Here is a 15,859-nt window from a genome sequence, read left to right as displayed (position 1 = left end):
TAATTGATATTCATCCAGTAAATATATAGTACATCAAGCAAACCTAATTAAGGGAAAACCGTGAGTTTAGGAAACAATCCTAAACAATAGCAACTACTTTCCTAGAATATATCATAATATCTACTTTCCTAGAATATATCATAATATCTACTTTCCTAGAATATATCATAATATCTCAACATACTCCTTATACTTAATTATATATTTTTTAGTTTTATGTTAAATTTAATTATAATTATACCTCAATTCGTATGAAAAAAATATACATTGGATCTATAAGGCTCTCTGGACAAACCGGAATGCTAGAAAGATAAGAAGATCGATGGGAAAAAACCATTATGAAGTTTCATGGTAAAAACGGGATTATTAGATGGTGTAAGATTAAAACTTTAAAATTTGAAAGAATCTTTATGTTTTTCGTACTTTTCTTATATTTTTTATAATTTTTAAATTTTTTATTGTTTTTAATTTTAAGATTTTTATTTTTACTTCAAATAACAATAAAATAACTTATTAAGTCACAATTAATGGAATATTTGGAAAAAAAACCTATCAAATTAAATATAAAAAAATTGAAAGGACTACTCATACCCTTCTCACAATTTTTTATACTCTCAAATTTTATATGTTTGTCTTATTTTAATTTTTTTTTTTCAAAAAATTACTTTCAATATTTCAAAAAAAATTCATAATACATTTTTCGGTTAATAATTGATAGATTATCATTCAAATTTTTAATAATAAATACTTATTTTAATTTATCTATAAATGATTTTTTTTTCACAAGATCTTAGTGTTATAAATTTATATCATAAATTAAAATAAATAGCAACTTTTCTTTCACAAAATTTTTCGTTTTAAAAAAGTTTAAATATTTTACAACTTTTATAAAATAATTTCTTAAATGATATAATTGGTTGTTGTAAAAATAACTTAAATGTGACGTGCATGTGATTATTTTTTTTTTTTTAATTGGTAGCTTTTAATTTTTCATTCAGTGAACTTTATACGTGTACTTTTCTTATTGGTTAAAAGATGGACCAATAAACGCACACTTTCTAAGAGAGCAAGAACCAGAGGACACTGAATAAGAACCGGCGGTAAGTCTCTCTCTACTCGCTGCCTGCTACTCGCTACAAGTGGACCGATAAACCCACGCTTCCTAAGAAAGTAAGAACCAGAGGCGAGTACTCACCAACAGAGATGGAACCCACTATGGAGCCGCAGAATCGCAGGTAAGGTTAATGTGTTCAATTTCTAGTCCATGTGTGTATATGTGCCTATGATCATGCATCTTTTCAAAGCTGGATTTGAAAACTTTTGATTTAGGGAAGAACAGAATACTGTTCAAGTTTCTACTCTATATATGCATATAACTACGTCTCTTATAAAAAGCTAATTTTCAAAGTCTAGTTTTTCTGGTGTTGAAGAAGAAGAAGAAGAGAAGCATTTTCTTTCACATTTTCTACTTTTAAGGTAATCAATGTTAGCGTCCGTGGGTGTTTATATATATCCTGATTAAAATCAGCTGTTAATTTTTCTTGAGTCGGTAGAATGATTTGTTCGATGATCTTGTGTGTCATTCTGTTTCTCGTTATTGAGAACAAGGAGAAAAATGTCGGCCCATATTTGGGGATATATCCCCGACATAAAAAAATTTCGGGATTTTTCGGCTTGTCGCTCGTATTTCAATTTTTCGGTTTTTTTTTTCCTGAATTTTTCGGCCTGTGTGGTTCTCTCAGGTGCAAGAGTGTAATGCCATCAAATATTATATATATATATATATATATATATATATATAAATTCATTAAAAAATATTATTTTTTTTTATAAATTCATTAATTTTAATTATTTTATTTTTCAAATTTTATTAAACAAAATGTATATAAATTATTGAAATATCATTTAATAAAATTAAATGCGTAATGTAGGTTAATATTGAGTATATATTTAAAAAATTTATAATTTTTATTAATATACTAAATATTATTATAAAATATAACAAATTATATCATATATGTATATTATTAATTCTTCTATATTTTTAGAGTTGTTCCAATTTTTTTATTTTATTAATTTTGATTAATTTTTGTTTATTGATATTTTTTATATCCATAAAATCAAACCAATATTCCTTGCGGTTTTTTCCGAACCTTGATTTCTAGCTTCAAAGCTCAAAATGATCACAAAACCTGGTTATAAAAAATTATTATGACAAAAGCATTTGTTTAACATTAATAACTTGTCAATTTAACATTCATATAATTAAATGTGATTATGAATCAAAGTAACTTCATTTTCTTGGCATCACAGTGACCAAGAGCAAGGATAACTTCCTCAATTGCATTTCAAGCCTACGTATTTTTATGGGTCTTCCTCGCAGCAAGGGTGACATGAGACAACTTGTGGCAACAATATCACCATCTTCTTTACCAAGCAAGTAGTCAAATTTCCAATTTATTTGGCATACCCACGACTGGTGAGTCCACATCGGTAGAGGAGCCTCCAGTTTAGAGTTAGTTTCTCCAAGTTGAAAATCAGATTGTGAGTATTTAGTTGGATTTACAATTCCAGACACAATTTTTAATTTTCTTCCAACTCAAATTTTCTAATCCTTCAACAGATTACTTAGCTAATAGAGATCAATTTATTAAACTTGTTAAGAAACCAAGGCTTGTAGTTGAGGTTGGAGTTGGATGAAATTGAATCAACCATTTTATTTAAATATTGTTTTACTTAAAATATTTTTAAAATGTTACGAATGTTTAGGAAGTATTTTTTTTACTAAGTATTCAAAATGCTCTGTTCCATGATTGGTTTAGCTTTAAATCGAATCGATCCAACTTACACTTTTTTTATGAAATCTCATCCGTTGGATAAGGGCTCCTTCATTTAAAAACCCAAAATTTGTTTCTTGTTCAAAAGATGAGAGACAATAGTCACCCCCTTTGGTTCCTTCTGCTATCCTATTTTGGGGTGTTTGGTTGTCAAGAAAATCCAACTTTTCCATTGTTTTCAATGGATTTTCTTAAGGAAAAAATAGGTTGATTTTTTATTCATTCATCTCTCAATTTCTAGTCTATTTAGATTTGGGTAAAAAAAAAAAAAAAAAAACTTATTCTCTTTTTGTGTGGATTTAAGAAGAGGCCGAGATCGAACTTGGTATGGACTCCAAGTGTGCTTCGAAAGAAGAAGGTGAGAAGCTAAAAGTGGAAGGTATTAGTCAAATGGTCTGGGAATGATTGATAGGATTGAGTTAGGTAAAACTTTGTATTTAGTTTTTATTCTTCATAGTGGATGTTTTCAATTAGTTGTAGCTCCGTAGTTTTTTTATCTCTTCGGAGGTTTTCCACATTAAAATCTGTGTCAATTGTCTTTTTCTCTCATTTTACTCTTTGATTTATTTTCAATTTTTGATATTATTATTTACTTGGGCATATATGTTGAATGAAAGAAAAAAAATGAATTGAAATAGGTGCGATTATCCATTGAATATCATAAATAATTTTTCTCTTCATTTTGGTTATTGATATCTTGTAGTTATTGGAAATGAGTTAAGGAAATTATTGTTTTTATGAATTAATATTGGGGAGTGTTAAAACATTTACATGTGACTTGCATTTGAATTTGTTGGGAGAGTATTGTTACATCCATTTTTGTATGTGACATTTACTTTGTGTTGCAAAATGTTTGAAGAGGAAAGCGAAGATTTGTAAAAAATTTTAAAATTAGGTAATTTTTATTGGGAGATTTTTAAATTGTTCAACAACACGTATTCACCATCCACCCTTCTCCATTAGGTGTAGTTCATTATTGAGATTCACCTTTCAATTTGTATGAGGGTTTTTTTTTTTTTTTTTAAGTAATTTAGTTTTCTTTTTATGACTTTTCTAAAGAGAATTAAAAAAATTAAATTAAAAAATATATATAAATATTTTATTTCTTGTCTTGAAAATTTTCAATCCAAACATAGGGATTGTTTATTTTCTTTTGGGACTTAAATTTGAAAGCAAATTACCTTTTTCCTTCTTTCCTCTTTTTTTTGGCTTTTTTTTTCAACTTATATTTTTTATTAGACGTTTTCATTTGAATGAAAAAAAAATCCAAAATCTTAGCTCTTATTCTAATAAAGAAAGTGAGAAAAAACAATTTTTTTTCATCCTAAACTTTCGCCCAAACTTATTCATAAAGTATGTTTATTTTTCTTGAATCTCTTAAGTATATATGGGAATTTTCAGGTTCGGCTGATAAACCCCTTAAACATAGTTGTCCTTTCCTTTTCCCATCCAACAGCTAGTTATTATGAAAACATAGCTTAAAGCCCTCAGCCTTCCTCCCTTGGAAGAACGAGAAGACTCATCTGCAACAGCCCAAAACCCTAAACTCCCACCTCTGTGCAAGGAGAACAAATTGAATCTATCAAAGTACACACGCCCAGGTTGCTTTGTGCGCTCCTGTAGTCTTCCTTGTGTGAAAGCTCACAAGCAACACACTGGGGTGTACGGTCAGGAGCCAGCGGACCCAGTTCATTCCCCTCTCTCAATTTGACGATAATCTCCTCTTATCTGGTATTTTATTTCTCCCAATTTTGTTCTTTATTATCAAATTTCAATACCCATTTGGCTATTCTGAGGGTTTGTCATGAGTGGATTGTGGTCACCATTGAGGAAGTTTACCGTTTTTTTTTTCCTGGTAAGTTTGATAAGTTTCACCATTTTGAAGATGTTCAGTAATGGTGTATTGTAATTAGCTTGAGGAATTTTGCTATTTGGTCTTCATAATACAGTGTTTTCTTTTTCTGGTTTGTCCATTCCTTTACAGGTATGTTTTAATTTAATAAAAAAATTTCATACCTTTTGGCTGCTTTGAAGGTTTTTCTATGTAGTATTATGTGATTTGTAATTGGCTTGAGGAAGTTGAATGTTTTGTCTTCAAATTTCAAAGTTCGGATACAAATTTAGGTTTTTTCATGGGTTGATTGTTAATTTATGTGAAGTGAAGAAGGTTGCCACTTTTTCCTCAGATTTTGGTATTCATTTCAAGATTTTGAGTTCTTAATTATGGGTAAATTATAATATTGTTGAGGAAGTTTGTTGTGTTGTCTTCAGATTTCACTTACCCTTTTTGCAGTTTTATTTATTTATTTATTTTTGGGTAGATTATAATTTGCTCGAGGAAGTGAAGAGGGTCGCAGAATCTGCTCAGAGAACAAGAGTTAATTTGTTAGGGTATTCTCATTTTAAGATTCCATCCCATCTCCAAGGCCTTAGGAATGCTGCACAGAGTCACAGGACAAACTCCTATTTCTCCCCAGTGGAATGTCAAAGAGAGAGAAAAATAAATCTCAATGCAACCTAAGGTAATCAAGTATTCATGAGATAACTAGTTGTCTTTAGTTTGAAGGAAGATTACTACATGTCTACTTATGGGTTGTTTGTTAGTTGAATTTGATATGATTTATGTTTTACATGGAGTTTCTATTTTCTAGCTTTTTTTTTTTTTTTTCATATCACTGTTATTTAAAAAATTAGTAGTCAAACTAGTTTTTGAACTCAATGAACTGTCTTTGGCCTTTATTTTTTTTAATTTTTAAATAAATTGAGATTTTTTATTTTATTTTTTATTTTCCAGTTCCTAGCATTACCATTTTCATATATTTTTTACTAGAGATAAATGCATTACTTGGACGATTGAATGGTGGTTTCATTCAACAGACATTGTTTACTCGACCACGGGTGAGCTCTCTTACCTATTCTTATCTTCAGTAGAGCTTTTATCATAGTCTTCCTAGTCTATCAAATTTTATTGTTTCATTGATTCATTTAATGTTATTACTGAATAAATGAAAACTCAACCCTCTCATCTGTAATTGAGAACCATCTAAAGCCTGGGGCATGGAATCATAAGCTCAAGCCGTTCTGTGCACAGCAGCTGGACTGTCTCAAAATTTTCATTCGTTAATATCTGAGGGTATTTCCTTTTCCTTGCTGATTTATAGTTGTTGATTGTAGATACCCGTGGCACCAATTTTAAGCCTTAAAAAGGTTTCTTGTGCTTCCATAGAAATATAACATACTGGATTGTCTTGGCCCTTGTGGAGCTGGGGCAACTTGTTTAGGAATCCAACTGTGCTGAACCCAGCTTTATTGTTAGATTACATTGAGCTAGTGTTGAGGCCATGAGCCAAAATGCCAGCTAAGGTATAGGACATCATCCATGCACTATTTGCTAATTGGGCCACTCTTTTTTTATTGTGGTTTATTGTTCATCCTCTTTGGAGATGGTTCATTTATGCTAGGCACTGCTGCTGAAATCTTTGAAATTGAGAGGCTAGGTTTGCTCAACTTGCAACATGCAGTGCATTGCCAACCAAAAAATTATACTTGTCTCTCTGGTTCTCTGGTTCCAATAATGGTTTATGGTGCGTAAAATAGTTGGTCACCTAACTGGTCCATATGAAAATACCTGAATTTACATTTTTTTTCCCCTGGATTTGGGAAATGAGCATCCTGGGTTGGGACTGAATTGGGTTATTGATGATTGTCCCATTTGGGTTTCTGTTTTTCCTTTAATTCTACTACACCCATGTTACCTATGAAAAGAATTTTCTACTATTCCCACCTGAACTCCAGCCATTACCTGATGTCTACTCAAATATTTTCTATCTATAACATTTCCTTGTATATAACTTTCCTCTCTTTATAGTATTAAAAAAAAAAAAAACCACTATCAAAACATTTTTTCCCCTTGTGAACAAGTAAAAAAATTTATATCTGAAAAAAAATCTAATCCTTCCATGTCACTGCAGGACCCCAGGTCACCATTCCGTGAGTTGGATATAAGAGCTCCAATAAGACAGCAATTAGCCAATTTAGTTATTCTGGAGCACCCTCTGATTCATGTTTCCCTCCTTTCACATAGCTATGATTTCAATGTCATTAAGGATGCCAATCCCTGTTGTCATCGACCAGAGCTTAAGGAGTCTGTTGCCATTGATCACCCAAGTTCAGAAGGCATTTCATTCAGGGAAGAGGAAATAGAAGAATATGGTGGTTCTTCAGATCCTTAGGTTCTAGATCTCATGAAGCATGTGAAATCGACATAAGCTAATAAGCCACAGTCCAGCCCCCAGAAGAAGGAACCAGTTGAAAACATGGATTTTGATTTTGATCAATGCTTGCTTGATGTATACTCTGATATATTTGCTCAAATTAATCCTGATGATTTTCTTGATTGGGAAGCTGACTTTTCCAAGGAAGTAAAATCTGAAGAAAGAATAGATTGTTCAGATCTTGTTAGAGTTTTCCCAGTGGAGGAATTAGATGAAGGGTAGATTCCTGGGTGCTGAACAATTGAATGCTCATTAATCTGTTCAAGATGACTAAAAACTCAAAACTGAAGGATCATCTCCCGATAATTATCTCTAAACATTATGAAGCAAAGTCCTCAAATCTCTGTGCATGACACATTCCCATTTAGATAGGGCCTAAGGAGGCTGTGAATTGAGTGATTGTAGGCACGACACCTCCAGCGCTTTGTGATCAATGGCAATGTTTATGGTTGAAACTGCAGTCTCTGTTGGTTGGGTTTCTCAAGTTCTAAAACAACCTGGCTTCTTGATCATCATCGGATTTCTTCAGACGGCACGCACATAGATATCTTGGAGCACTACTTACTGTAAGTTGTTTATGGTCTTGTCATTTTGTTTCTCTTCTTCCAGAATCTTGTTACTTCAAACAATTAATATGATTCATTTATACATTAATCAGCTATAGTACCTTGTCTCTCTTTTTGACCCATTGATTTTAGTTTAAACTAGTCCTCACCATGTGGAATCCACCAAACAATCTTATAGGTTTTAACCCAAAAGTCATAGGCGGTATCTCGACTTCAAAGAACTGAATTTTCTCACGACTTGCTTAGATTCTAGCAGTTTTTCAGTGATCTGACCAGAAGTTGGATTATTTTGTCTAAATCAAGTTCATTTCTATTGCACCAAATCCAATACGAACTAGGGAATGATTTCAACTTTGCAAAAGAGACAAACTCTTCACTTATATTATTACTGCATCTCATGTTTTAAATCTTAATTAACCATTTTCATCTCCCTTCTCTTCATTTTGATTTAGGAATATTACCCTATAAATACTCCAGATATCTCTCTTGCATGATTGTGGTTTAGGATCGTTCAAATTGGCTTCATAATGGTAAAGAACACTACAACAATTAGGATTTATTTTCCTCCCTATATGCACAAGCAATGACTTGTCAGATATGAATACTCTCTTTCCAAATCCAACTAATGACAAAAAAATGCCAAACTCCAATTTCTCAAATGTTGTTTAATTGGAACCATAGAAAAACATCCTGAAAGAAAGAAGCTTTGCAAAAGGTTCTTTGGCAGAATAGTGTGCTCTGTTTTGAACTATGTAGATCGCTTTCAGCAGTTGCTTGGCTAGTTGAATAACTTTGGAGGTTTGAGGTTCAAAGCTTTCTGGCAGTATTCTACCTATAAGTTACATCTTAATCATTAGGAAAGCAGAGCAAAATTAATAACAACAGAGATAAGTATGCATGTATAGATGGCGGTGTCCTACACTCCTTAGGTGCCTAGCATGTATAAATAAATCCCAAGTCATAACTAGTCCATCCATCCATAACAAGAAGAATCATGAATCTGGGTTTTCTTTGTGTTCACAAGTGTACTGGAATTCATTTCTATCCATTCTACTTTCATAAGGTCCAAATATATTGCCTACATGTAGTATAAACGTATCTTCATTGGATTGTGCTTATATGATGTTCAAATGTTCTGTACATATAAGGGTTCCTTGCTTCTTAGAAATAAATTTTAAAAAATCTGATCAAGTAATTAGCTCCTTTGCATGTGAAAGTGCTTGTTGGGTCATCATATGCATAGCTATAAGATGTAGGACAAGAAGCCTTGAACACTTTAGAATACTCTGTTGGTTTGCAGGTCTCAGGTGGCATGTAGGCTCCAGAGCAGCAGTACTCAGGTTTGTTGAATGCCATGCATGCACTGTTACAAGCTACAACAGTACCATTCCTTAGAATTTGCAGGTCCTTGGGGCGTCTCTGATTCAAGTCTGAAACACATGTCACTGCCTTGCACTCACCAGACCCACCGGAAGGGAATATTGACACTGGCATGTTGTATCCATCAACTAGGCTAACATTATAAAAATCTACTATCAAGGGTAAACTCTGCAAGTGTTGCAGGTGGTGCGCCACCTGCCCCAGCACATTTTAGCACACCACCACAATCACCAGTGACAGCTTCCCTTTCCTGAGTTGTCAAATGAACAGCTACGGCAACCCCAAAAACAGCCTGACCACCCTTGTCTGGCATTGATATCTACTGATTGACCTGGTCTTAATTCAAGCCCACCATCCATTAGTTGAGGTTTTCCAGATCCAGGTGTGATCCCTGGCCATATAGTTTTCCTGCATCTATTTTGTAATGTGAAAATCACCGCATCAACACCTGAGAAGAATAAAGAACATAATACAGCATTACTACTTATATTTAGATGTGTAGATCAATCAAGCGTCACAGGAAATGGAAAGTTAATTAGTGTATCTGCTAGTACCAAAGACATAGAAAACCGAGTGAAGGTGAATATATGACAATGCCATTGGAGAGTACTGAATGTAGGTTGTGGAATTTGGTGTCTCAAATATTAAAAAGGACTAGAGATTTATATAGGGAGGATCAGCAACACACCACCCTTAAAGGGGGGTGAGCTAGTTTTCTAAATTAAGGTGTGGGGGTGAATCTCTGTTATGATATGTGTTCTGTTTTTCACAGTGATATAAATAACAGGTTTTTCACAGTGATATAAATAACAGGTTACCTATGTTCTGTTTTGAGGGTCAAAACTGCCTGAATTTAGTATACCTGATCTAACCAAAGTGGCTAGCCAGGCCTTGTTACTTGGAACAGCAAAAGAAGTCTAGGATTTTCCCTTTAGAAATAGATGTTTAGAGAGGTGATCTGTTGCCATCTGGCACTCCTTTCCTTGTTGGATTTTTAAGGTTTGTCTTGGCTTGAATTCAATATTTTTAACCATGCGTTTGGCAGAAAATCAGATGTCCTTTTTAAATTTAGAATTGTAAGCTTCTAATGCCTATTGTTTCAAAGAATGTGCAGTTTTAAGTCAAGGTATCTGGGATATAATGTTTTTAGAATGTTTAGGCTTTAACGATAAGCCCATCTTGATGAAGTCTTTTTGGTTTGTTCAAAAGATCGAATCCCCAACTCCATTGAGGACAAAACCTCATGTGGGATGCTTTTGTCTTTAGACCAATAGGGAAATAAATGTTTGCAAACAATTTAGGTGTAATGGAGTCATCGATTTGATTGGAAGAGCTTTTCAAATTTGTTTTGGTTCTACTCCTTTAGTAAGCATTGTTTGTTCTACTTAACTGTAATATTTGTCTATTCTATAATAGTTGTGATTAAGAAACTTTCAAATCTCAAATCACAAACTATCTTGCTATTTTGAATATTAGATTCTTAAGTGAGACTTTCAAATCTCAAATCACAAGCTGTTTTCAAATCTATACTTATTTGGAAATAGTTTCAAAACTATCATATTCTAATAAATATTTTATGAAAAAGACTTTTTTTTAATCAAAAATCCCTTATTTAAGACGATTCCTGAAAATGTGAATCTCAATAATGAACTACACCTAGAGGGGGGTGAATAGGTGTTGTAGAACAATTTAAAATTTCTCCTAACAAAGATTACCTAGCCTTAGATTATCTTAATGTCAAGAATTTTTCCTTCCAATAACTTTTCAACAAAGCAAAACATCCACAAGCAATAATGTATGCATCAACACTCTCCCAACAATTTATAAATGCTGAACACATGCAAATACTTCAACACTCCTCAAAAATAAATCATAATATAGAGTGAGAGAAAGAGACAATGAACACCGGATTTTTAACGTGGAAAACCTCCGAAGAGATCAAAAACCACGGGCCTATCACCGATTGAAAACTCCACTATGAAGAATAAAAACTGAGTACAAGGTTTTACCTAGCTCAAACCAACCAATCCTTCCCGGAATGCTTGACTAGTACCTTCATTTTCAGCTTCTCCTTTTAGAGCACACTTGGAGTCCACACCAAGCTCAATCTCGACCTCTTCTTGAATCCACACAAGAAGAAAATGAGTTTTTGCATAAACCCAAATAGAATAAAAGATTGAGATATGAAGGAAGGAAGGAATCAACCCATTTGTTGCTCAAGAAAATCCATTAAAAACCAGTTTGGAAAACATTAAGAGAAGTGGATTTTCTTTGCAATCAAAAACCCCAAATTGGGAAAACAAAATGAGAAGATGAAGAACACAAGGAGTGTGGCTGCTCTCTCCACGTTTCTGCAGTCACTCTCCCCAGAAAATGAGAGAAGATTGGTTTTTAAAGTGTAAAAAGAAGCCCTTAATCTAATGGTTGAGATTTTATTAAAAAAACATTAGTTGGATCGATCCACCCCTACACTTGGATCGATCCAGAAACAGGAAAATGACAGTCTTGCACCAAAAACCATTTCTCCTAACTTTCTAACACATTTGAAGTTTAAAAACCGGGTTGATTCACATCCAATCATCACACACTCGGCTACATACCTCGGCCTCTTAGCAAAGTCTTCGTCTTCAAAGTCAAGTAGTCCGAATAGGAATAGGAAAGCCGAATTAGGGGACACTTAGAAATTTTGTCCGGAATTGCCAACCTAGCTAAACACTCACAATCTCCCCCTTTGGCAATTCTGGGACAAAACCCTTTACAACACGAATGAGTACAAGTAAGTAAGCCTCACCCAACTCTCATACAAAGCCACTCACTCACTCAAAACCACAACCTAGGTACTACAATACCTGCAAAAAAAATCTTAAGAAAAACATTAGTAGCACCTGTACATATTCCAAGGCACTTCCACAAGATTTGAATGAATTAACACATAGATATCCACATATATCCAATCACCAAAATAATAACTACAATGTCTCTCCCCTTTTTGTCCCAGAAAGAGACAAAAGGCCACAATCTCCCCCTTTCTATCCAAGAAAAAAGACAAATGGATGACCATTCAATTAGCAGAATATCTCACATCCAAATCAACAAACATCCACATTTCAACAAAATGTCAAATACTCAAAAATCAAGTATTCACATATTACCAAGCATCCATATCAACATCCCAAAAAAAATATAGGATACAAGAATCTCCCCCTAACTCCCATCATAAGATATACGGAACTCCCCCTAAATCTCATCACATGGTTTCATTTAAAAACTTCCAAAAAATGCTTTATCACCATGAAAATAGATTCCAAGCATGAAAATGTATAGAGGGCACTCACAATGAGTAAACAAAGCCTAGGATTAACATTGCTAGAAAGCAAAAACAATCCAAGGCAAAAATGAAACTCCAAAAAAAATCTGTTGTAAAAGGATTCCACACAAAGAAAGCATCTAGATTAAGCCAATGGTGGAGAGAAAGATGGACAAACTGAACACCCAAGGTTCCCAAAAAAGATAGCTTAAACTAAGAAACCCGTGAATGAGCCACTCCGGAAAAGAAATGGCGCCAATGAAACATTGATGTAGAGATTTCCAATGTTGAAAAGAATGATGACAGATGAGGACTTCATCAGAAATAAATTTCAGCAACCATGGTGGTGGAAGCTTATGCAATGAAGAAGAGAAGAAGAAGAAGATGAAGACCCTTTTTGAAATATTTTGAAATCAGGGCTCAATTGAGAATGGAAGAGAGGTTTTTAAAGATTGGGGATTTTGATTTTTTTTTTTTATTATACAGAATGACAATTTTACCCCTCATATCTTCTTTTAAAAAACTCACAAAACCAAGGACAAAACAAGAATTTTTTTATTTTTTATTAAGAGATAAGTGGTATCGATCTTGGTGGATCAATCCAAGTTTCGTTCAGGAGCTCTCAGTGGAAAAAACTGTGCAAGAAACTTTTCACGAAAATTTCTAAGTGTTGGAGCAAGTGGTATCGATCTTGGTGGATCGATCCACACATCGTTCAAGGGCTCTCGGTCACAAGACTATGCACACAGTGGATCGATCCACAAATTCAGCAGATCGATCGACACCCTACTGAAAAATGACTTAGGCAAAAAATTTACAATAAAAACACACGAAACCCAACAAGCTTTCCAAACATTGAAAATTTGATTCACCATAACTAAGATTCAATAGGATGGCATACTTATCTTTCAATCAATGAGTTAGAATTGATTCATATTGAACAAGAATGCTACCAAGAGCTTAACTTTAGACAAAATTAATAAACATAAAGATTGAAGAACCTTCCAGATTTATCAAATGAATAGATAAAAAACAAATGATTATCAACATTCTAACAAGGAAGCTTAAGCTCAAAGAAGACTTACTCATGACACCATAAAATAGTGAGAATGTTAATTTCTTTCCACTTATAAACCTATATCCACCCATAAAGCAAAAAATCATTTTCAAGACACACTTCCTTCCTAGAGAAATTCAAGATAATATTCCAAGAAGTCAATTTGCACCTCTCTTGGCCGGATTTCTGTTTAACACGGCTTATTCACATCCCCAAAAAAAATTCATACAACATTTGTTTTTCACATTGAGCATTGAAATGATTTCACAAACATGAGCTTCACTCTTAGGATCTTTTTTTTTTTTTTAAATTTGAGGATCACTAAGGTGGCCTTTACAACATAACAACATAAGGGATGTCCCACTCTTGCAATGGAGGCTTTTTAACTCTTGAAACATTGCCAATGAGCCATAACCATTCTGGGAAACTTAATATTTTTTATTTTTTTTATTAATTTCAAAGAGAGGGCAAACAATCAAGGAAGAATAATCTTAAACACTCAAGGATATTCTGGATGACTTTACTCACTTTTTAATGCTCATTAGATAAACATAAGTTTGCATTTAGACTATAAAGAACATTACTCACAATTTATGTAATCATAAGGTTCAACCATGAGTTGTTACTCACTTAAAAGAAATGAAGCTAACCCTTTGAGGTTTATCTAATCAAATCAAAATAGCAAGGATTCAATATCATGTTTACCAATCAAGCCATGGAGATAAAAAGCATCTTGAAGCTTTTAAGATCATTAAGAGTCAATTTAACTCTTAAACAAAAGTGTAAGCATGTCACTCTCATGAACTCAACAAATGTTGAAAATTTATGAAAAATGAAGAAAAGATTAAACCAAAACAAAAAGAACACCACCACAAGGACACTTTGGAACTTGAGAAGACACCTAGGACTCAAAGATATTCAAGAAGAAAGTCCTAGACAAGTTCTAGAGGTAGTTAATAGAGAGTATATAAACCTATGGGGCTCCTAAGTGATTCAAACCTAGAAACATCCAAAGGTTTAGTAACATTGTTAGCAATTTGACCCTCCATAAGGAAAAACTCTAGTGAAACAATCTTGTCTTCTACCAAGTCTTGAATGAAGTGATGCTTAATGTCCACATGTTTTGATCTAGAATGAAGAACATGGTTCTTTAACCTATCAACAACATTGGCATCTTCAAATTTTCTCCCCTTATCAATCCTAACTTTTACAATGGGATGTTCTTTTTCATTTTGCAACAATCTATGTTTCAACAAGTGATTAACACATGCAATTTTAGAACTTCCACACACAAGAGAAGATGATGAAAGAGATTTTTGACTAACAACATAACAATTATCACAAGTTCTCAAGCCAATCATCACACAAACATCATTCAAGTCAAACACCTTGCAAAGATTTTGTGAAAATTGGACATTGAACTCATTCTCACACATTTGGCTTATGCTAATTAAGTTAGCCTTTAAATCTTCAACATATAAGACCTCTTCAAGATTAGGAATGTTGGGGGCACAAATGGTACCTTTGCCTTTCACTCTAGCCATATTACCATCTCCAAATGTCACATTTCCTCCATCAAATTCAGTGAACAAAGATTTATTTCCAGTCATATGATGTGAACATCCACTATCAAGATTCCATGAGTGTGACTCAATAGCTCTAAGTGCAGTATGGACAACAAAACACTTCAACTCATTCTTTTTCACCCAAATTTGTTTAACATTTGAAAGTTTTGTCTTTTCATTCAAAGTGCTTCCTTTCAACTCACCATTATGAGAGATCTTTGAGCTCTTCTTGGACACTCTCTTATTCTCATTCAACAACCTATTCTTCAAAGCATGACATTCATTCATTAGGTTGGTCAATCTCCTTTGAAAATTATCAAACAATCTTGCATAACATCTATCAAAAGTGTGTCCCATTTTTCCACAATAATTGCAATGAAACTTGATTTGAGATTGAGTTTTCTTAGGAGATTTACAAGGCTTAACAAAAACCGTTTTACTACTACTTGGAGTAGCATTTTCACCAAGAAATCCTAAGCCTCTTTTATCAAAAGATTTACGCCCTGAATTAATCAACTCATTAAGTCTTTTAGAGCTAGGATGTAACTCTTCCTTCCTAAGACTTAACGCATCCTTGAACATTTGAATTTTACTTTTCAACACATCACATTTTTCCTTCACTTCCAAATGTTCATTTTCAAGAAATGCAATTTTATCAAGCAAGGCTTTCTTTTCTCCCTTTAAAACATCAACCTCATTGGTTAAAATCTTCTTAGAAGCCTTCCACTTGACTTGTTCTTGTTTAAGGTTCAAACACTCCTTATACAAAGTCTCATATGCTGTGTCAAAACTCATGTCATCATCATTGGAGTCACTTGACTCACTTGACTCACTTGAAGCTTCTTTTAAAAGAGGTTCCTCATTGACACTTGC

The 15,859-nt window shown here is 33.4% G+C and overlaps 2 protein-coding genes across 3 annotated transcripts in view; one reads left to right on the top strand and one right to left on the bottom strand.

Annotated features, from left to right (window-relative positions):
- The window catches only part of LOC100259843 (protein ELC), a 63,468-nt gene that overhangs the window by 15,029 nt on the left and 32,580 nt on the right, over nt 1–15,859 (bottom strand). The window lies entirely within an intron of this gene.
- Nucleotides 1,204–9,558, top strand: LOC100251342 (uncharacterized). Its single transcript, XM_059743040.1, is given in 9 exon segments — nt 1,204–1,235; nt 1,743–1,752; nt 4,315–4,494; nt 4,496–4,568; nt 5,159–5,290; nt 5,293–5,359; nt 5,668–5,735; nt 6,809–7,677; nt 8,978–9,558. Coding segments are annotated over 8 exon segments (585 nt in total). The 3' UTR covers nt 6,832–7,677; nt 8,978–9,558.

The sequence above is a fragment of the Vitis vinifera genome, chromosome 15, assembly GCF_030704535.1.
Source record: "Vitis vinifera cultivar Pinot Noir 40024 chromosome 15, ASM3070453v1".
NCBI classification, from domain to species: Eukaryota; Viridiplantae; Streptophyta; class Magnoliopsida; order Vitales; family Vitaceae; genus Vitis; species Vitis vinifera.
This window is presented reverse-complemented; position numbering and strand designations above follow the sequence as displayed.